Here is a 23,732-nt window from a genome sequence, read left to right on the forward strand (position 1 = left end):
TCTTTTTAGTGATTGGTGCCCAAGTCCCTTTTATTTAGTGGCTGTAAGAAGTTTATATAAAAAGTAAAGTTCCGGAGCAGAATAGAGTACCATGTTAGCAATGAAAAGCTTTATTGATATCCTTGTAGGTTATTCCTAATAATAACATTTCTAGTGTCAGAAAAAGATATAAATCCTATATTTTAAAATTTTAATTTTAAAAATACTTTCCCAATATATTGTTATGAACATAACTGTGTTAAAATATGAGAATGTTATTTCTAACAGATACCTTTTATTAAAATATAAACTGGCACAAATGTAATCATTCAAATACTTATAACCAGACTAGCATTAGACATCACAAAATTTCACTATCATTCTGTCTTCTCTTCCACCTCCCACAAATGTCTCCATGTTATTATTCTGCCAGCAAATATTTTCATGCATAATTTTGCACAAATCTAAAAATATCTTTGCAAATTTTCAGACAGTGCCAAACATGGAGGGGCAGTTGAATCTGAAGAAGCAATGCGAGAATGTCAAAATAATTCAAAGAAAATTATCCATGGTGGATGAGAATTAATGTAGACAAGTGCCAGAGAAAAATGAATCAACAAGGCAAATAGAATGTTTAATTGTATAGTCAGAACAGTAGAGTAAAACGTTGCGGAAAACCTTGCTCAAACTGTGTAGTATTCTGGGTTCACCTGTCTTGTCTACATTATCCAGTTCTGCTCATGGAGACAAGAGCAGCAACTTTAATGTATATAGCTTTAATATACACACAAGTCAAGACCTGGAGACAGTTGAGGCAAGAACCACGAGGTTCATTGTCATACTTTTTGATCAAATTTCCACTGAGATTTGTATTTGTTTAGGGTTTTGTTACTATTATCTGAAAACAAAATGTGTTCATATACATTTTTTTTTATAACATGGATTGAGGTGCAAAGAACAAAGAAAATTACAGCACAGGAACAGGCCCTTTGGCCCTCCAAGTCTGCATCGACCATGCTGTCCACCTGAACTAAAATCCCCAACCCTTCCGGGGACCATATCCCTCTATTCCCATCCTGTTCATCTATTCGTCAAGATAAATTTGCCCCATAAAAGTCACTATTGTATCTACTTCCACTACCTCCCCCAGCAGCGATTTCCAGGCTCCCACCACCCTCTGTGTCAAAAACTTGGCCTCGTACACCTCCTTTAAACCTTGCCCCTCGCATCATAAACCTATGCCCCCTAGTAATTAATTCATCCATCCTGGGAAAAAGCTTCTGACTCTCCACTCTGTCCATGCCCCTCATAATCATTGACTTCTATCAGGTTGCCCCTCAACCTTCATCGTTCCAGTGAGAACAAACCAAGTTTCTCCAATCTCTCCTCATAACTAATGCCCTCCATGCCAGGTTACAATCTGGTAAATCTTTTCTGTACCCTCTCCAAAGCCTCCACCTCCTTCTGACATTGAACACTATATACTAAGTGCGGCCTAACTAAGGTTCTATAAAACTGCAACATGATTTGCCAATTTTTAAACTCACTGCCGCGGCCAATGAAGCCAACCATGCCGTATGCCTTCTTGACTACCTTCTCCACCTATGTTGCCACTTTCAGTGACCTGTGTACCTGTACACAGGTCAAATCCCTCTGCCTGTCAATACTCTTAAGGATTCTGCCATTTCCTGTATATTTCCCACCTGTATTGGACCTTCCAAAATGCATTACCTCACATTTGTGCGGATTAAGTACCATCTGTCATCTCTCCGCCCAAGTTTCCAACCGATCTATGTCCTGTTGTATCCTCTGACGGCCCTCATCACTATCTGCAATTTTACCAACCTTAGTGTCGTCTGCAAACTTACTAATCAAACCAGTTGCATTTTCCTCCAAATCATTTGTATATATTACAAACAGCAATGGTCCCAGCACTGATCCTAGAGGAACGCCACTGGTCACAGCCCTCTATTCAGAAACGCACCCTTCCACTGCTACCCTCTGTCTTCTATGACCGAGCCAGTTCTGGATTTATCTGGCCAGCGCACCTCTGATCCCGTGCAAGGTGATTGAAATGCAAATGAACGAGGCCTTGAAATTAAGACTAAACAATAAGTAATTCATTACCATACCCCAGCAATCATTGCCTCACACGCTATTGTATCAGGAAGTTCCCGATTTGAGTATTCAGCAGGAACTGTCGGCTCTACTCGCAGATTGTGTATCAAAAAGATATCGACAGTCGGTTTTAAAATAGAATGCCATGCTTTCACCCATGCTCAAAAGGTTAGAATTGAGGATGGTAGTTAGAAGTCATTCCGTTTGCCAAACAAGATATTTTGTATAATTACATAAAGACAAATTCTACTGATTGAATGAAGTCGGTCTGATCAATACTATTGTTTTGTATGATCACTTGCTGTCAAATAAAGTGATTCATATCTTAGAACAGTACAGCACAGAACAGGCCCTTCGGCCCTTGATGTTGTGCCGAGCAATGATCACCCTACTCAAACCCACGTATCCACCCTATACCCGTAACCCAACAACTTGCCTTGCCTTACCAGGTATTTTCTCTGTTTGCCTTTGAAAAGTTGGTGGGGCGCATGATATTCCGTTCAGATCAGAAGGGGACTCTATTGTTACACTCCTAGGCAATACTGTTGTGTAAGTGGATATTCTGTAAGTCATTGTATAAATCAGCTCCAGCATATAACAGGAACGAGATCTATGAACGAAACTACCTGCTCCACTGAAATTGATAATTACAGCAGACTGAAATTGGTAGCAATTGATGGCAGTTACCTGAGATTCTGAGATGCCCTCTGTGGTAGTCTGTGTAGAGGTATTACGGTACCTAGTAATGCTGGAACACCATTGGTAGATAATGTATGCTTTCCATTGGTTGAGACTGTATGGTAGCTCCGCCCTGCAAGGAGGGGTATAAGAACCCGTGCCACCCCAGCAGCTTTCTTTCTGTACCTGAGCTGCTGGGGGGGGGGGGAGAACATCTAGCTTATTAAAGCCTTCAGTTGGACTACAACCTCGCTCTAGTAGTCATTGATCGTGCATCACCCTCAAGGTGATTCAGAACTTCCTACAGGGACCTGAACAAAAAACGTCAAATTTTTTTAATATCTCAATTAAATGGTGTCATGATTGAGATTCTCAGTTTGAAAGAAACCAAAGGCAAGGAGTTTCAATCGGAGCTTGGAGAATGCAAACGAGAAACATTAAGTTAAGAGGCATGCAGACAGCAGGGAGAGGGGGAACAATGATAATTTGAGGCCCAGGAGAGGGGGCATCATTATGCCCTCAAGCTAACAGAGAGGTTGATAGAATTTGGAAGTACTGAACTTGAGTAATGCTGGAAAAAGAGACATCCTCTTGAAGCTTTTCGTCTTGCACTCATTCAGACAGATTTGCAAGAATACCAATTGTAAAGGAAACAACTATTTGTGCTGCATGAGAGGGCTGATTGGTTGGAAACTGGTCTCTGATTGATAAAGGCGTTGCCGTGGAGAATGCACAAGGGAAGAGTTAATTGTCAAACTTTTGTTTAAATTTAGAACCCGGCTGGTCAACCCTGATTGGTCAAGGCTTGCTATGGAGAATGAACCAAGGAACTGCTGTCCCCCACACTTTTGCTTCATTGAAAGAGGTGCAAACTATGGACATGCACCTTTTGTATGAAAAGGAGCGAGCCCTGCGTGTGAATATATGTCGCACAGTAGCACAGTGGTTAGCACTTGCTTCAGCGCCAGGGTCCCAGGTTCCATTCCAGGATTGGGTCACTGTCTGTGCGGAGTCTGCGCGTTCTCCCCGTGTCTGCATGGGTTTCCTCCGGGTGCTCCGGTTTCCTCCCACAAGTCCCGAAAGTTGTGCTTGTTGGGTGATTTGGATATTCTGAATTCTCCCTCTGTGTACCCGAACAGGTGTCGGAGTGTGGCGACTAGGGGATTTTTACAGTAACTTCATTGCAGTGTTAATGTAAGATTACTTGTGATTATAATAATTCTAGTACGCCTACACTGCAAACCCGACTGATTATTATAAATTGGTTGTCAGTGTCATTCTTCGCAAAATCAGGATTGTTTGAAACTTGCTGTCAAATCACATCTAATGTTGGACACTATGTTTTGAGTTTTGCAAGTGTGGGCTGCTTGGGTATGGTCAGATCTTTGCCTGTTGCAAACAGTGGCATGGACATGCTACTTGATACAGTCTGCCAGTTGTTGGGATGTATGGTCTACATACTTACATAGAACATAGAACAGTACAGCACAGAACAGGCCCTTCGGCCCTCGATGTTGTGCCGAGCAATGATCACCCTACTTAAACCCACGTAACCCGTATACCCGTAACCCAACAATCCCCCCATTAACCTTACACTACGGGCAATTTAGCATGGCCAATCCACCTAACACGCACATCTTTGGACTGTGGGAGGAAACCGGAGCACCCGGAGGAAACCCACGCACACACGGGGAGGACGTGCAGACTCCACACAGACAGTGACCCAGCCGGGAATCGAACCTGGGACCCTGGAGCTGTGAAGCATTGATGCTAACCACCATGCTACCATGACATCACACCAGCCCATGTGCCACATTACTCTTTTGTGTGGTAGGCAGAATGCCTTTGCGGCTTGTCGGCAGCATACTGTTAGTGGAGAAAAGCACTCGTTTTGCGACTGCTTAGTAACAGTATGAAAAAGTTAGCGTCATCTGTTGCTCAAATGTTTGGGACTCCTTGGGCTGGATTCCAAGCCGGTGGGACGCTCCGTTTTGTCGGCTGCCCGTGGGTTTCCTGACTGCATGGGGCTGCCCCACAATGGGAAACCCCATTGACCTGGCGGCATAAAGGAGTATCTCGCCGACTGGGTGAAACAGAAATGTGGCACGGCGGGATGGAGAATCCAGCCCCTTACCTTTAATCTAAGGTAGACTGGGCACTTTTCGGGACCAAAAGTATCAACCTTAGACCCATCGTCCGTGGGTTTGCATGATATACAGCAACAATGATCTGATCAGGGTAGCTATTATCCCATAGGATATCTTTGATGTGACCCTATTTCAGCAGCAAGCTTGTATGGTGAGAAAATGGCTCAGGCCCAATTTACAAGGTTACTGAAAAGGCTAATCTTATAACAAGTGGAGCTGTAGGAATCCGAATGCTTATATTGACCACTGAAGGTGGGCTTGCGGTCGACAGAAGTAGAGAGCCCACTGGCATATTTCTCAACTAGCAATTCAGGGAAGGGGAGTTCATTTGACTGCTCCATTTCAAACATGAATTTGAGCACAGGATGGAGTGGATTAAGGTGTGTAAAGAAGTTCTAACGCATAGCTGCAGATTCAAATATAACCAAAGTATCATTTACATATTGGAAGTATTCAAGGGGTAAGAGGTTAGGTGTCACTCCATTGAAAACACATTTCTCATGAAAACTGACAAAGGTGTTGGCAAAAACTGGGCCTAGAAGGAATCCCATGGCAATACCATTAATTTGGACATACATGGTGCCGTTAACACTGACGAATCTGCATTAGTTACTGAGTTCATAAGTTAAATGAATTCAGACGCAGATAATGGTGATGCATCTCGATCACCATGATATAGTGATGTGTTGCAAATATCTGTGGTTTCTTTGGGCTGTACATTGTGACTGGGCTAGCAATATCAAATGGGCACATGGACACGGAATTGCTATCATTACGCAAGTCCTTTATGGTCTTTGCAAATATGAAGGTATCCTTTGCTATATATGTGGAAAACGTGCTTAGAAATGGTTATAGTAACTCACCAATTAATGTTCTGCAGAACCAGTCATAGATAAGATGGGGTGTGAAAGGAGAATGCGTGTGCCTTGGGCAGCGCATACGTTTACGGACGCAATGAACCGTGAGGATGAATCTTATCATCTATACCATACGGCATATATACTAGTCCAAGAAGCATTTTGATAACTTGCTTTCGAGCAGGGCTGGCTGGTCACACTTGGCGGCAGGTCCAATGGATTTGAATTTGGACTCGTGATTAAGAATGACGTGGGCAGCACGGTGCCGCAGTGGTTAGCACTGCTGCCTCATACCTCCGAGATCCCAGATTCAGTCCCGGCTCTGGGTCACTGTCCATGTGGTGTTCGCACGCTCTCCTCGTGTTTGTGTGGGTTTCGCCCCACAATCCAAAGATGTTTAGGGTAGATGAATTGGTCTTGCTAAATTGCCCCTTAATTGGAAAAATGAATTGGGTACTCTAAATTTTTTTTTTTTAAATGACATGCATTTTGTTGATATGGTAACAGTTGACTATTCCAGACCCTTCGTCAGGTTTACAGATATGTATGGATTGGCCTTGAAGCCGCTCAATGCTACCACACATTCACGTTGCATGTAAAAATCAGCAAGCTGCTCGGTATGCCACCATATGTGTATGCTCGATAGGTTTGACGGGCTATCAAGGATTCATTGTCTTCAATAGACACTGATTTGTGTTGAGATAAAGGATTTGGAACTTTGCCAATTTTGTCCACTGAAGTCACTGAATCCTTAAAAGCACATGCTCATCTAACCCATGCATATTGCAGGATTTTGACTGACCTGGCTGATTTTTTGCATGCAACTCAAATGTCTGGTAATGTTGCAAGGCCAATCCAGATATACCCCGATCATACCCAACCAGCCTATGCTTACAAAACCAAATATATATTGTACAACATTAGGTATGATTCTGCAATTGGAAAGCACTTGGTGAACAGACATGGCCGAGATTCTCCGTTCGGTAGTCTTAAGTGGTCCCGCTATCGGAGAAGCGCGACAGGTTCGTGTTGCCATTGGGAATGCTGGTGAGGAGCGATTCACAGTATTTAACTGCCAGCACGCTGGCCACGTGCATCCCACCTGAGTCCCGGATCACCAGGCGTCTGATTCGCTGGGGTCGGGTTTAGCATCAAGAGGCTGACATGCTGGAGCATATTTTAAGCACTCTGTGCAACCCACACTCCCATTGCAACAGGAAAGCTGGCAAAAAACCTGCCCCAAGGGCTCTGGATGTTGACATCGATAGAATGCTGGTCACTGTTGAGGTGAGGAGAGACACCATCTTCCCTGGGGTAGGGCAGGCATCAAAGTCTGGGAGGATATGACAGATGCAGTAAATGGTGCTGGCCTCGCCAAGAGAACCGGCATGATGAACAACCTCCTTCGAGCAGCTGAGGTCAATAACCACTTGTGTAGTCCTGGCATCACTCCCATCCTTGACCCCTCATATTTGCCCCCAATTCCCAAATGCCAGTAACACCCCACGTGCCTGTATGTCCCTCAGAACCCACCTACCAGGAACCCTCAACCCATGTCCTTCCCTCTTTGGCCAGGAGCCTTACCCAAACAAGCCACCAGCTAGAAGCCCCCCCCCTCACCCCTATCAAGCCTGGGTGCTGGCATCTTACTATGTCCTTTATCTGTCCCCAAGGCTAAAGCTGGCCATAATAGAAGGGGGCATCCCTGAAAGTTGGGTCCACACCCCCCTTTGAAGAAAGGGCCATGGAACTCGCGGGGGAGGCCGAGGAGAGGCTGAAATGGAGTTTGGCATGCTCCAAGGAAGTGAGTCCAATGCAACTCAGATCTCCCTATGTCAAGTGAGTCTATCCTCTCCCATAGGCCTGTCCTTCCCAAGATCTGAACCCATAGGCTGGATTCTCCAATTTCAAGACTACGTGCTGATGCCGGCGTGGGAACAGTGGCGTTTTACATCAGAAAAAAGGCGCAAAAGCTGCACCGATCCTCCTTCTTTACGCATGCAGCGTAAAGCCCCAGCCATTACCTGTAAATATGGCCGGAGAATTGCCGGGTGCATGGCCGCGCATGTGCATGGTGGCGGCCTGTAGCAGCCGTGCCGTGCAACATGGCGCCGGCTGCGCGCAGACCCAGTAATCCTTCTCACCACCACCTTCAACAGCATATCTCTTTTTCAGAAGTGGAAATGCAGCAAGTGTGCCTAATGGTAGTGGTGGGGGTGGTTGTTGGTGATGGTGGCTGTGAAAATTTGGGCCTGAGATTTTATTAAGTCAAACCTTATTCCAAATTTTAAAGAAGGAGATGACATAATCTGTGTCATCTTGGCATTTAAATTGCTCGCTGGTCATCGTGTGGCGAATGAGAATAGTCACATGCTTTACAATGCCACTCAGTGGAAAGGCATCTTTAGCATTTTCTCTTGGCAGGCCTGCCCATAGTATAGGCAATACTGTGTGTTGTGTGCAACTAAGTTTATGAAGTGTACAGACAGAAATATAAGGAACAAAGGAAGGGTCATTCAATACTTGCAGGGAAATGGTTATCCAACTCAGTGGCAAAAAATGAAGCTTAAAAATCAAAGTCTAATAGACTGCAACGGTCTTAGCATTTAATGCTGAGTGACAGGTTTCTGGAATTACTTTTAAATGATTTAGGAATTGTGGTGGTATGATTAGCATAGCTGCCTTCCATTGGTGCAGAACACCAGCTTACCATTGGCCCTGGTCGGTCATGTGCCTCTCGACCGGTTGGTTGAGGCCAGTCATGTGACGGCTCCCCGATTGGTCGAGAGGCTGAGTTAACCCCGCCTCCAGGGCGGGGTATAAATACCCAGTACTCCCGGCGGTCGTCCTTCTACTGTAATAGACCGCAGGGCTAACATCTAGTAGATTAAAGCCATACTTTTGTTCAGCAACTCGTCTCGCGTTCAATTGATGGTACATCAGAAATCTGGCTCTTTCATCGGGTATAAAGTTTTTGAGAAGCTTGGCACAGATGCTGATCATTTTGTGGTCTCACCAGCATGAAAGGGAGACCAGATGCCTCATGCCATCCTGTAAACAAGCCTGAGTTAGGAATTGAGAAACATTTCACACCTATTGTATTGGCCCTGGTCCCTTCATCTGGCAGTGGCCCTCCTTCCTTAGCTGTTGAAGTTTTCCATCTTCTCATCAGCACAGATTTGCAAGAATACCAATTGTAAAGGGAACAACATTTTTTACTGCATGAGAAAAGAGTGCTGATTGGTTGGCAAATGGACTATGATGCTTGAACAGTATTTCCACCCACCCAAGGCTATAACTTACAGGCTCCTGACTGTGGAAACTGTTGACTGCTGACAGTATTCTGGAAATTCTCCGAGAACTCTTGGTCATGTGGAAACCGATCCAGATTGCCCATCTGGACACCCTCATGTCTCATCAGTACAATCAAGGGGTTGGGCATTGCCATGACACTGACAATAAGACAGGTTTTTAAAGTGATAGTTGGAAAGACAAGGGGTGGGATTCTACCGTAATCGGCGGGGCGGGCAACTCCGGCATCGGGCCGCCGCAAAGGTGGGGAATCCTCCGCACCTTCAGGGGCTAGGCCGGCCCTGGAGTGGTTTGCGCCCCACCAGCCAGCGGGGTAGGAGCTTGGCGCCATGCCAACCGGCGCCAAAGGGCCTCCGCCGGCTTGCACGGGTTGGCGCATGCGCGGGAGCGCCAGGGTGTGCTGGCGTCATCCCCGCACATGCGCTGAGGGCTTTGTTTCCGCACTGGCAATGGCGGACCGCTACAGCCGCCGTTGCGTAAGAATAGAGTGCCCCCACGGCACAGGCCCGCTCGTGGATCGGTGGGCCCCGATCGCGGGCCAGGCCACCATGGGGGCACCTCCCGGGGCCAGATCCTCCCGCGCCCCCCTGGGAACCACAGAGGCCGCCCGCGCCGCCAGTTCCCGACGGTAAGGACCTGCTCCAATTTACGCCGGCAGGACCGGCAAAAAGAAATGGGCAGCCACTCGCCCCATCGCGGGCCGGAGAATCGCCGGGGGAGGGGGGCCGCTGCTAGTGGCCGCCGACCAGCGCAGCCCGATTCCCCCCGGCGCCAGAGAATTCGGCAGCCAGCGGGGACGGGATTCACGCCGACCCCTGGCGATTGTCCGACCTGCTGGGGGGTCGGTGAATCCTGCCCAAGGTTTTAGCACAAGATCTTGGAAATTATTTTGTTTAAATAAGGCATGGTGGCCTATTTAATGTGAGGAAGCATTCATTCTTTTCTATTATTCAAAGACCATTTATACTGATGGTATTAATTGGTCTGATCATAAATGCAGTAGAGGCAAAAGAATATTTGGATACTCTGATGAGAATTCCTGATGATCATTCTGGATGAGATCCGATGAGTTGAATTAGCAGTCACCATCAGTATAGAGATTGTGATCATGTAACACTAACAAAGTGGAAAGCTTGAATCCCAGGAAGCATAGTGGAAACTACCAAATGAATAGCAGCCATGTCAACTACTTGACATTTGTCCATATGAAATTTCATCTGCCATTGCTGGTGATGAGCCCAAAAATTTCAGAGCAGCAATTAATAAGCAACTGGAGCATTGAACTATATAGACAAAACAATGGAGTGTAAATAGAGAGTCTTTCTTAATTGGTATGGCATTTTGGCTTGGTCAAAAGATGGGTCGAGTATTCTGTCAGTGCTTGTTACTGACTCAGAAGGGATATATTCCAGTCCTGGGGAAGCTTGGAGGAAAGCCATTAGCTCCAGAGGCCTAGGTCATGATCAAAGACTGGAGAAATTTGAGCTTTTTAAGCTTAAATAAGAGGACTGTTAAAATATGTCATAGAGGTATTTAAGATAAATATATAAAATGTAATTCTAATGCAATATTTCATATTATGTTAGGATAAGGAGCACATGGGCGAAATAGAGTGCAATACAAGGTTAATGCAAAGTTAAACAGTGATCAATACATGGAACTGACTTTTAAACTGGATAATATGGGAAAATCCTGGAATTATTTAAAGAGTAGTTAGAGGCTGTGACTGTGGGTTGTAGTGGGTCTTTGTCAGTAATGTCTGCATTGGAATCTTTTACTGAACCACCACATGGAGACTCAATAGCAATTCCCTTGCTGTCTGGTTTACAAATTCACACAGATTATCAAAGAAGGTGCAAAGCAGGAAATAGATGCTTCTTAATGGTCAAAAAATCATAGAAACAAAGTTGGGAAATCAGTGGGTCAACTCCCTTTCCAGCTGTATTTGTTTTGTTGGAAAAGGCCTGGAATAAGTAGCACACTCATCTTCTTAGTCAGGGAATGCTGTGTGGTAAAGGTATCATAAATATTTTACATTTCTTTTGCATTATTATCCCTTGAACTTTAAGTGCAACTTTTGTTCCCCAAAGCAGAAAGGCTACTTAGACAAATATGAAAATATTTAATTAAAATAAGTTGAGACATTGATTAAGCCAGAGTACATAAAAGAAGTTCAGATATAGAACAGTACAGCACAGAACAGGCCCTTCGGCCCTCGATGTTGTGCCGAACAATGATCACCCCACTTAAACCCACGTAACCCGTATACCCATAACCCAACAATCCCCCCATTAACCTTACACTACGGGCAATTTAGCATGGCCAATCCACCTAACCCGCACATCTTTGGACTGTGGGAGGAAACCGGAGCACCCGGAGGAAACCCACGCACACACGGGGAGGACGTGCAGACTCCACACAGACAGTGACCCAGCCGGGAATCGAACCTGGGACCCTGGAGCTGTGAAGCATTGATGCTAACCACCATGCTACCGTGAGGCCCCTCAAAGATATAGTTTGACAAGCCACCCAGAATAATATTTTTAGATGAACAAATTACTGAGGTGAACTTATTCAAGCATAAATAATTGAATGAACAAAGTCAGGAGTTGCCTGAAACGTAACTATTGCAAATGTAAAGTATTAGACAGGTTAGATATACAGGGCGCGATTTAACGGCCACACTATGCCCGAAAAGCAGTGCGCCGCGGTGCAGCATGGCTGACAAAAGCTTGGAGACCCCACTCCCAGGATCTACTCGGCTTGCAACACCTCGCAAGATCGAACGCGAGATTGCGAGGCTTTGCGATGTGAATCCCGGCCATTGTGGGCGGGATGCCTTTTTAGCAAATTTGTATATTAAAGCGAGACAGCTAGTCTCACTTTAATGTGCAGATTCCTGAGTTACCCGAGGTGTGGGATCAATCTCCCTCACCTTGGAGACCTCGAGGCGAGCGCTGTTCAGTTCTGGTCTCCAGAAACAGGGGCCAGGCGGAATCGCACTCATGGGGGTCTCCCAAGGGATTGGAAGCACCCAGGTGCATGGCCTTTGGGCAGGGTGGCACCCTATCAGTGCCACCTGGGTGCCAGCCTGGTACTGCCAATGTGTCGAGGTGGCACTGTCAGGTGGCGGGGCATTGCTGGGGTGCCAAGCTAGCATTTTCTGTGTGGGTGCGATCGGGTCAGGGGTGCCCTGTGGCCGATGGGTGTGCGGAAGGGCCAGGGACCCTCCCACAGTGCGTTGGGGCCTGGGGGGTTGGGGATCGCTTCGGGGGCCTTGGAGATCGGGACACCATTTTAAAATGGCATCCCGATCTCTTGCTACAGTGAACAGTTCCTGTGAGCAGAGCTCCTCAGAGTGCAAACGGGGCTGTCTGTGGCCTCGGCTGCGTGTTCCCATTTAGGCCCCTTATCTAACCCGTGCGTTGGGAAACATGCAGCTAAATGTGCCCGCTGTGGGACTTTGTTCTCATTTAGTTAAATCACGCCCACAGTCTCATAGAATGTACCTACTATTCTTTGCAGTTTGAGAATGTGTTAACTTGAGGCAGTACCACACAGCATTTATTTGAAGTGAACTGAATTCTCCATATAGAAAATAGCACCCCCTGGAGGAATTCCTCAGTTTTCCTCACATATACCAGCTGCACAATAGGATCACACAAGTAACGTTTTAGTTACTTCTGGTGTAAGTATCTAGAGCATGCTTGTGGTAGGCTGGTGACATGACTCTGCCATCGTGTTGCAGTGCTGTGGTTCATGTTAGATTTGAAAGTAGCTGTGTTGTTCAAGCCATCCCTATCAGTAAGAGATTGTTTTCTCACTGTCGCAAATTTATTAGTTCTACCCAACAAAAGTAACATAATGAAAAGGTACAGGCTGGAGAATGCAGTAAGCTCAGCGAGACCTGAAATGACAATAGAAATAGTCAATTGAAAACATTTGATAAATTTTGCATGCCCATTTTCCCCAAAATTGAACCTCTGGAGGAGCCATCATTATATGTCGCCGTTAGTCAGAAGAATTTTGTGCTCCATTACAGTGAGCAAAAAAATGACCCTTGGTGAGTTAAAGTCCACGAAGAGAAAAACATCTGCAGCTCAGTCGAATATATTCCAAGCAGCAAGGATCACTAAGGAAATCATCAGAATGATTGCGTTTATATACATGTATGTTTTAGTCAAACGGACTGACACTGAAAACTCATCTTAATGATTTGTACAGGAACATTTAGGATCAATAAATTGAAAGGTGTTGTTTCTGACAGTAGGCATTGCTCAAATTTGGAAAGTGGGCATTTTTGCATTGCTTTTTATGCTGTAGAAAAGTATGAAGTGTTTAAGCATAAAACATAAAAGCAGAGCGTGGTTTAGAAAACATGCAGATGCCTTGTGGCAGGAGGCCCCTACATTCCATTCAAGCTTGCAAGAGGGGGAAGGGATAGCAAGGGGCGTAAACTCATACATTTAATATTGTTTTTCATTCTTCTCTTGCGTCTGAAGGCGTCGGCCTTCACTCGATCGGCCTACTATAATCTGGCTGTCAGATTCATCCTGACTAAATTTATAAGGCAGAGCTGTGACTTGCTGTTTTCTGTCTTTTAACAAATGAACAGCAACTGAGTAATGCTTAATTATTGTTACAGTAAAATAACAAAAGGCAGAAAACATGCACAGCTTGTCTTAAAATGATTTCCTCTACTCAAACTTCACTTGCAGCGGTTGCTTTTAGTAACTTTTAACATAATTTGTCACATGTCAGTTAAATTAGATCGAAGGGAATTTTAATCTACAAAGAATGCACATTACAAAATCAACTCGAGTTGATTAATTTGACTTATCCAAGTTTGCTCAAAACAGCAAGGAGCAGAATGAGCAAATTCAAATTACATGTAGACTGAATACACCTAATTAGCACTAATGCTGTGAAGGATAAATTCCTGGAGTGGGGTATGAGATGGATTCCTGGAACAGTATGTTGAAGAACCAACTAAGGATCAGGCTATTTTAAATTCAATATTATGCAATAAGAAAGGGTAATTAAAAACCTGCCGTAAAGGAACCTTGAGGAAATAGTAACCTTAAGATGATATTAAGTTTGAAAGCGACATAATTAATTCTGAAACTAGGGTAAAATCTGAACAAAGGAAACTGTGGAGGTATGAGGGGCAAGTTGGCTATGGTGGATTGGGGAAATACATTAAAAAAAAAATTTTTTAAATATTTTTTTAAAGTAATTTATAAATAAATGTCAAAAACAACTACAACCAAGATCAAAGAGATAAACAGGATATTGCATCATAACTGAATAAGTAATCAACAACCGCAGCCCACCCTCGCTACCATACCCCCACACCTTCTCTGCCTCCACCGTTTCTTATTATCCCCCCTCCCCCACTCCCTGCTGATTTAACTGTCCTGGAAGAAGTCAGTGAACGGTTTCCATCTCAGGGCGAACCCTTCCAGCAACCCCCTCAAGGCGAACTGAATTGCTTACCCATATCCCTGGTTTCGGCGACTCCGAGTCCCTATACCCCAACAGGATCCGTCTCCAGGCTACCAGAGAGGCAAAGGCCAGAACATCGACCTCTCTCACCCCCTGGACTCCCAGGGTCTTCCGGCACTCCAAACACTGCCAATTCTGGACTCGGGACCACCTTCACCCTCGGTACCTCCGACATCACGTCAGCGAAACTCCGCCAGAATACCTCCAGCTTCAGGCAGGCCCAGAACATGTGAACATGATTCGCAGGCCCCCGCGCACCGCCCACACCTATCCTCCAACTCAAAGAGTCTATTCATTCTAGCCACCGTCATATAGACTACCTCAAATTGAATGAGACAGCCTGGCACACAAAGCCATTCACCCTCTTCAAAGCTTCCTCCCATAGCCCAGCCTTCAACTGTCCCCCAGGCTCCTCCTCCCATATTTACTTAACTACTCCTATCAGGGCACCTTCCCAATCCATCAATTCTTTATATATCTCTGACACCCTGCTTCACCAACCTCTGTTTTCGACAGCACCTAATCCTGCAATCCCAGGGGCGGCAGATCAGGAAAGGACGGCACCTGTTTTCTCACATAATTCTGCACCTATAAGTATCGGAACCCGTTTCAGCTGGCCAACTCATACTCCTCTACCAATCCCTCAAAGCTAACAAATAAATCCCCAAACAGCTTGATGCCCGCCCACCACCAACCCTGAAACCCCCCCGCCCAGTCCCCCCGGAACAAACCTATGATTCCCGCTGATCAGAGCCCAAACCGAGGCCCCTTCAAGTCTCAAGTGCTGTCGCCACTGTCCCCACACCCTGAGGGTCGCTACCATATCTGGATTTGTGGAGCACATGGCCGGCGAGAATGGCAGAGGCGCCATCAACACCGTCCCAAACTTGTACCCTTAGATGGGGCTGCCTCCATCTGATCCTGCCACACCTCTCACACCTATCCCCACCCCCTCAAACAACCAGTTCATCCTCGTCCTTGTTAAATGCGCCCTATACACCACTTTTAGCTGAATCAATCCCAGCCTCGCACACGAGGTTGAGGCATTGATCGTCCACCGCACTTCGCACCATAATCTTTCCTTATCCCAATACTTCCCTCCACTTAGCCTTGATGCTCTCCATCTCCATCGCCTCCTTGTCCTCCTCCATAATCCTACCATAAATCGCTGCAACAACCCCACTTTGCAGCCTCCCACGACTGTACCTCCTCCAACAATGAGGAGGGCAGCACTCGAGACATTCTTTCTCCCGAAATTCCGCACTTGCATGTACCTAAAACCCTCTTCAGTCTGCAGCCCATACTTCACCCCTAACTCCGCTAAACTTGCAAATCTTCCCATCAGAAACAGATTTCTAATCTCTTTCACCCCTTTCTCCTCCCATCCCAGGAACCTTGCATCCATCCCCCCCAGCTCAAACCCATTATTGCCCCTTAACGGCATCACCCTCGACTTGAGCTCAACTTGAAGTGTCGTCATAATTGCCCCCAAATCCTCAGAATGGTTACCACTACCAGATTCCCAAAATACTTCCCTGGGGCTAGTGGCAGCAACGCTGTTGCCAGCGCCCGCATCCCTGACCCCTTACAGGACCCCACCGCCATCCGCACCCACAAAGCCTCCGACTCCTTCCTCTAGCCCAGCACTTTCTCAACATTCGCCGCCCAATAATTATGCAACAGACTCGAGAGAGCCAGGCCCATCTACTGCCACCTCCTTTGGGGCACCGCCTTCCTTACCCTCGCCACCTTCCCTGCCCACACAAATGCTGAGGCCAACCTATCCCCCCTTTGAAAAATTGCCTTTGGCAAAAAGACTGGCATATACTGGAATAGGAACAAAAATAGTGGCAAGATATTCAACTTGATTGCTTGCACCCGGCCAGCGAACGACAACGGGAGACTATCCCACCTTCTCAGATCCTCCTTCATCTTCCCTACCTGTACCCCCAAGTACCTAAAGTGAGTTGTCGCCACCCTAAATGGCGGCCTCTCCAATCCACCCCTCCACGCGATGGAGAAAGCAAAACACCCGCTCTTCCCCAGATTCAATCTGTACCCTGAAAGCACTCCAAATTTCCCTAGCAGCCCCATTAGGTCCCTCACTGAAGAGCCGGGTCCTTGATGTACAGCAGTAAATCGTCTGTGTGCAAAGACACCCGATGCTCCAACCCACCCTCCATAAGCCCAAGCCCATCAGCGCAATCAAAACGAACAAGAAGGTGGACATGGGGCACCCCTGCCTTGTTCCCGAACACCGGGAAATACTCCGACTGCGTCTCATTAGTCCGCACACATGCCCAATCCCAGACTTCTCCAGCACCCATGAACAGATACCTCCACTTGACTCTGTCAAATGCCTTCTCCTGATCCAACGCCACCACCACCTTTAACTCCCTCCCCTCTGCCGGAGAAAGCACCACATTCAGCAACCACCGCACGTTCGACGACAGCTCCCTGCCCTTGATGAACCCCGTCTGATCCTCACCCAGCACCTTACGGAAGACACTCATTCAGCCTCACCGCCAGTACCTTAGCCAATATCTTGGCATCCACATTCAGTGGAGAAATGAACCTGTATAACCCACACTCCACCCGGTCTTTATCCTTTTTCAGTAACAATGAAATTGATGCCTGCCTCATAGTCCCTTTGTAATCACATCCTCAAACATTTCCACCATCAGTGGAACCTACTTGTCCTTGAACTTTTTAAATCATTCCACCAGGAACCCATCTGGCCATGGCACCTAACCCCACTGGATCCTCCCTATCGCTACCTTTACTTCCTCCAGATCTAATGACTCCACATCCGGCCCTTTCCACTTCTACCTCCAGCCACTCCAAACATTCCCTCACCCATGACTCATCCTCCAGCGGCTCCGACTTATATAACCCCATATAAAAGTCCTCAAACACGCTATTCACCTGTTCTGGAGCCACCACCACCTCTTTTGTCCCATCCCTAAGCCACACAATCTCCCTCACCGCTGCCTGCTGACGGAGCTGGCCCACCATACTCATACACGACACCTCCTCCCCCTGGAGGTCAAACCTTCACCTGCAACTCCTTTCTCCTTGCCAACAATCCTGGCTCTGGACCCTCTATCTTCCATCCACCTCCAAAATCTCCTCAATCAGCCACTGCCACTCCTCCCGTGTCTCCCTATCCACCTTTGCCTTAAATGCTATGACCTATCATGGGAGTGTCCCTTTAAGAAATGTGTTTGTCTTATCACATTGCTTCAGTGATGTCATTGTGTGGGTGGAGCTGAGCTGTGGCGCTGGGCTTTACTTTTGCTTTGAGTTTGGACTGGTTTGTCCTGCACAGTTTGAAAGAAGCATTTCTCTATCTTCATTTGAAAAGCTGTTTCCAGACTGCTTGAAAACTTAAAAGAGATAATTGCTTTCTGGAAGGAATTCAAACCTGTTGTTTGGTAACGGGAACAGAGTATCACTGACAAGTCTTATACCAGTAAGAATGCTGTGTGCTGGGCCACACCTTTGAAAAGGGGTTTCTGGTTTTACTTGGATTTTGTTATTGAATTGGAACAGTTTTGGGGGAATTCATTAATGGTTATACATAGATTACTGTAGCTGTGTGGGGTCTTTATGTTTGTAGTTGATAAAAATTCTTACTGTGTGTTTATACAAATGTTAACTAAATTCATAGAATAAAGTTTGTGCTTTGATTAAAAGCGCCTAAGAACTTTGTTGAGTAACACCTGAAGGGCAGGCTCTTGTTCTCATCGTAACCAAAATCAAAATAAAGGTTTCAGGCAGGTGGGCTCTATAATATACTTTGGAGTTGTTAAACCCTGGCTCATAACACCCCCCTCACTACCGCATTCAGTGCCTCCCAGACCCCCGAAGACGAGACCTCCCCATTTCGATTAAACTATACGTACTCCTCCAACACCCTCCTCATCTCAATGCAAAAGTTTAGCTCTGCCAACAAGCCCACATCCAGCCTATGGCCGGCCCCTTCTCCAGTACCACATCCACCCAGTGTGTGATCCGATATCACAATCGCTGAGCACTCCACCTTCGTTATCTCAGCCAGCAATGCTTTCCCTGCCACAAAAAAGTTGATCCTCAAATACATCTTGTGCACCGAGGAGAAAAACAAATACTCCCTGTCCCGTGGGTGTAAAAACCTCCATGGGTCCAATCATCCCAAGTCCCCGCACAAACACTATAATAAAGATTATAAATTATTGTAGGTTGCACCTCTGAGGTGGAAGCAGCCAGCTCTGTGCCTCGTCCCGTGTCCTTCTATGCCCCTGCTGAGCGTCCTCTGGGGGTTTTGGGGCCTGAGGACCCCGGCGCACTTGTTGCCGGCATATGCACAGCCGTGCTGTCCTGTCCTGTGTGCAGGCCTAGAGACGCGGCCTCATCAGAGGGATGGACCTCAGGGGCGCAGGTCACCACTGTCGACACTCCATGGGTCAGGTCCAGGTTGGCACCCAGTGCCCCCCCCCCCCCCCCCCCCCCCCCCCATCTGTGCCATCAGGCTCTGGGGTTCACCTTTGACTGAAGGGGAAGCTGGTTCGAGCCCCAGTTGCCACTGCATTATCTGGCGCATTGTCGGTGATCATCAGTGATTGGACCATGCTCTGCAGTGAATCGGCAATGCCCACCTCTGATTGGAACAAGTTCCGCAACACATTTGCCATTCCCATCTGAGAGTGGAACATGTCCCGCAGCATCTCATCAAGGTCAGCCTGGTACTGGGTAACATCACCCAGCAAGCCCGACATTCTACCGAGACCCTCAGCCATGGCCGTCACCGACTGTGCGATGTCTTGGACACCTTCACTCATGGTGCCAACGTCGTGCACCAGGCTCTCCACTGCATTCGCTACTCTAGCAGTAATGGCCTCAGTACCCGCATTGCCGGCAACAGCTCCTGTGCCCATAGCTTCTGGGCTTGCTCCATCAGCTATGGACCTGCTGGAGTGTCACTGACATCTCCCTCTGAATGTCCTGACTGCATCTTAATATCTCCAGCTCCGGATAACCCTGTACCAGAGGCACAGGTCAGGCTGGGACCCAGCTAGGTCCTGGGATCCAGCAGACCTCCGATTGCTATCTCACCTGGGGGGTTCCTGCCTCCACCTGATGTACATCAGCAGCAGCTGTGTGGTGCTCACCAGATTGTGCCCTAGAAGCCTGGCAAACGTTTGCCACCAAGGTGTGTGTATCTGCGCTGGTGGAGGGAGGGGATGACATCTGTGACGCATCGATAGTGTCTTCCTCGGAGCCCTCTTCCAAGGTGTTCTCATGGGAGGCTGGAGAGGGGCCACCCAGGATGGACCAGCGCCATTGGCTGGAGGACGTACAGGAGAATGACCATGTTGTCAGTGGCAAGGATAGGTCTGTTAGTAATGCAATAACAACTCACATTTGGCAGGACCAACAGGTGGGGCCTGGTGGTTCCTCACCTCTGAAGCTTCCGCCAACCTCTGCGTTGTTGACTGCTCAGTCCTTGGCCACCCCAGGCACCTCCAGGGACCATTTGCCGAACGTGGTGAGGATTCTTAAGTCCTGACGGTTGTGCGAGAACTTCTCCTGCGGAGACACAGAAAAGGGCATCATTAGCCACACACATGGTTCACAGTGGTTGAGAGGTGTGAAGGAAGGGTTGAGGGGGTTAAAGGGGAGGAAGGGTGAAGGGCAGGTTGTGGGCCGCATCAAGAGTTGGGGGCTTGCTCGTGTGAGGGTGGGAATGTCTTTGAGAGGGTGTGGGTGGAGGGGTATCGGTGTCTCTTCACTCGTGCTGCCCGCTGTAGGTCGTTGACCTTCTTACGGCACTGGAGGCCAGTCTTCCTGGTCATGTCCTCAGCTTACAGAAGCCCCCACCTCATCTGAGGCAGCACTGACTGCCCTGTGGCTCACACTCCGTGATGCTCGGGGGAACAGGACATCACTCCTGGCCTCCATGCGCCAAGGAGCCTGGCCAGGTCAGCATCGCCAAATCATGGGGCCGATCTTCTCGGCGCCATGGTTGTGAACTGGCTGCGGTTGGCTGTGCAAGTACTGCCAAAGTGCGGCTCGACCTTGTTAGCGGGGGAATAGGGAGCCTGGTCCCGGCAAATGGGCTGGTGAACCTTCATTTGCGGCGAGAAGCCCATGGGGCCTCGTTAAGTAAACTAATTAACATTGAATAGCGTTGCCAGCCAAGCACCGGGAAGCTCATGTCAGTTTCCGCTCGTTACGGGATAAGCAGCTCACCAATCTCTACTGCAAATTAATTGACTCCCACAGCCACCCTAACTATACTTATTTCCAGTAAGGACTCTTCCATTCTCGCAGTTTTTCTATCTTTGTCATGTCTGTTGTGATGATGCAAAATCTGTATCAGTGTTTCTGATACTTCTTCCTCTTTTCTCAACTCAGGAGTCTTTGTCACTGTGGTTCACAGGACCCGTGAGTGTGTCCATCCCAATTCCCACAATTCTTCTGTCACCCCTTACCCTCCCTCCCAGGATCATCCCAGCCCATCCCACAAGGCTCCATGTTCAACTGACCATCGTCCCATCGTTTCTGCCACCTTTAGTGCACTGCCACCTCCAACCATCTTTGCCTTCCAGCATTCCGAAGGGACCATTCCCTCTGTGAAACCCTGGTATACTCTTTGATGACCCAACAACCATTCCCCTTGCCCCAGCACATTCCTGTGAAATCACAGGTATTGCAATATCAGCCTTTATATCTCTCTCCATTCCACCATCCAGAGCTCAAAAACCCCTTCCTGTTAAAACAGCAATTTCCTCATATTTTATTCAATTTACCCATTTGTATTTGTTGCTCACAATACATTGGAGTGACCAAATGGAGATTAGGAGATTATTCTGCTGAACACCTCAATTCAATCCATTAGAATGGGTCACTGAGCTTCTGCTTGTTTGCCATTTTAATTCTCCATCCCACTCCAACTCTGACCACCACTCCCTCAGCCTTCTAGCCCCAGTGATGTGCAACACAGGTTCATGGAACCATAGTGCATCTTTTGATTGGGCACATGAAAACCTTCCAAACTCAACGCACGAGTTCATCAACTTCAGATCATAACCATTGGTCCCATTTTCACAGACATCTGGCGCTGGTAATGGAGGATGGCGGATTGGCTGCAGTAGAACTGCTGGGAGTGGTGGAGTGGAGGTTTGGGGTGGATATCCTCCATAGTACATAGCCAATAGTTGACACCCCTACTCACCTTTCTTCCACCACGTTGCTAGGCAGAGGAGCCTTCTCTTCTTTGCTTCTCTTCTCTTTTGTTATTCTGCTGTAAATTATTTACGTCTTCTCTGAACCATTGTTCCTTCTAACATCTGTTTGCTTGACAGAGGCATGACCAGCTTGGTCCACTGTGGATTGTCTTCAAGATTAACACATAGCCATATACACTTCTAAATTAAACGTTGCTTGTGTGTGACCTCTGTGGCACAATCCCATTTTTTTGCATGGCCCTACTGTTTACTGCAATCATTGCTGTGGATCCACCTTCTGTTTTTTTACTTCTCCCATTAACACTCTCTTTTGCCTTTGCACCACCCATTTGCCATCTAATCTCTCCTACTTTCCACTTTATCACTTCTACCTATCCTACCCCACCACACTCCATGTATTCCCTGACATGAAATTTCCAACTTGCAGTTCTGATAAAAGGTCACCAAGTTGAAGCATCAACTCTGCTTCCCTCTCCACAGATGCTGAACCATATTGTAGTTTAATCTGAACAACTCTGGAAACTAATAATTCGCAAGATATTTAGATCTGGATCTCCATTACCTTTAGTTCGACCTGCAGATGGGTTTTTTCATTGGGATAATTATTTCAAAGATATTTAAAAAATAAGCGAAGAGCCATCGAACTTATTATGGTGTAATATATTTTCTTTTACCTGTGGATTTGGTGACAAAGGCTAGTTTCGGCAAAATACAAATCAAAACATCGAATTTCATTACAGCTGTCCCATTATTTATGCTGGTGTCTAGCTAACCATATCAGTCCAGACGTTTTTGTTTTTGGTTGAGAATGATTGTTTTATTTGCAACTCATCTGCGTTTTGTTTCTCCTTTCTTATGTTTAGGCGTCCCCCTCCGGCAGTTCCTGGAAGACCTACTTCATAAAGACACTAATTTAACCTTACTTCCATGTTTATAATGTATTTGTATTTTTTTATTTGTTTCTGCCATGTGATTGCACTATTTCCCATGTATATAACTGTTGATTTTATGCTGATAATAAACCCAACTCTCTTCTAAATAGTGATGTGCATTTGTTTTTAACATATTGATTTTTGATGTTGTATGGCAAAAAGAGACTTCTATTTATTTTTCACTTTTCATGACCACAAGGCATCCCAAAATGCTTTGCAGCCAATGGCATACTTTTGAAGTGTAGTCATTATTATAATGTAGGAAAGATGGCAGCCAGTTTTACACACAGGAGGCTCCCACAAACAGCAATGTGACAGTTAACAAATAATCAGTTTTTGTGATGTTGATTGAGGAATAAATATTAGCCAGGACATCAGCATTTCTTCTCTCATCTTCTGTGAACTCGTGCCATGAGATCATTTTTATCCATTCAAGAGACAGACAGAGCCTCAATTTAATGGGCAGGTTCTCCAGTCTCTCAGTCGCGTGTTTCTTGGATTTCCCATGGAAGCCACCCTACGTCACATGGGAAACCCGTGGGTGGGATGCGCTGCCAACACGAAAAGAAAATCCCAGCCAGCATTTCCAATGCAGCATTTCCTCTGTACTGCATTGATGTTTCATAGAATCATAGAATTTAAAGTGCAGAAGGAGGCCATTCGGCCCATCGAGTCCGCATCGGCCCTTGGAAAGAGCACCCTACTTATGCCCACACCTCCAACCTATCCCCATAACCCACCCAACCATTTTGGACATTACAGGGCAATTTAAAATGGCCAATCCACCTAACCTGCACATCTTTGGATTGTGGGATGAAATCGGAGCACCCGGAGGAAACCCACGCAGTCACGGGGAGAACGTGCAGATTCTGCACAGACAGTGACCCAAGCAGGGAATCAAACCTGGGATCCTGGCGCTGTGAAACCACAGTGCTAACCATTGTGCTTAAGCCCGGGTGTGGACTTGAACCTACA

The 23,732-nt window shown here is 46.8% G+C and overlaps 1 protein-coding gene across 4 annotated transcripts in view; it reads left to right on the forward strand.

Moving 5' to 3' along the window:
- dnm3a (dynamin 3a) overlaps positions 1–22,864 on the forward strand; it is a 338,917-nt gene extending 316,053 nt beyond the window's left edge. For all 4 annotated transcript variants that reach the window (XM_038794962.1, XM_038794965.1, XM_038794964.1 and 1 more), the window contains one exon: positions 22,689–22,864. In XM_038794962.1, coding sequence (XP_038650890.1) covers positions 22,689–22,728 — 40 coding nt within the window. In that variant the 3' untranslated portion in view covers positions 22,729–22,864. The remainder of the gene's footprint in view (positions 1–22,688) is intronic.
- Positions 22,865–23,732: the final 868 nt, after the last annotated feature.

The sequence above is a fragment of the Scyliorhinus canicula genome, chromosome 4 (assembly GCF_902713615.1).
Source record: "Scyliorhinus canicula chromosome 4, sScyCan1.1, whole genome shotgun sequence".
Classification (NCBI taxonomy): Eukaryota; Metazoa; Chordata; class Chondrichthyes; order Carcharhiniformes; family Scyliorhinidae; genus Scyliorhinus; species Scyliorhinus canicula.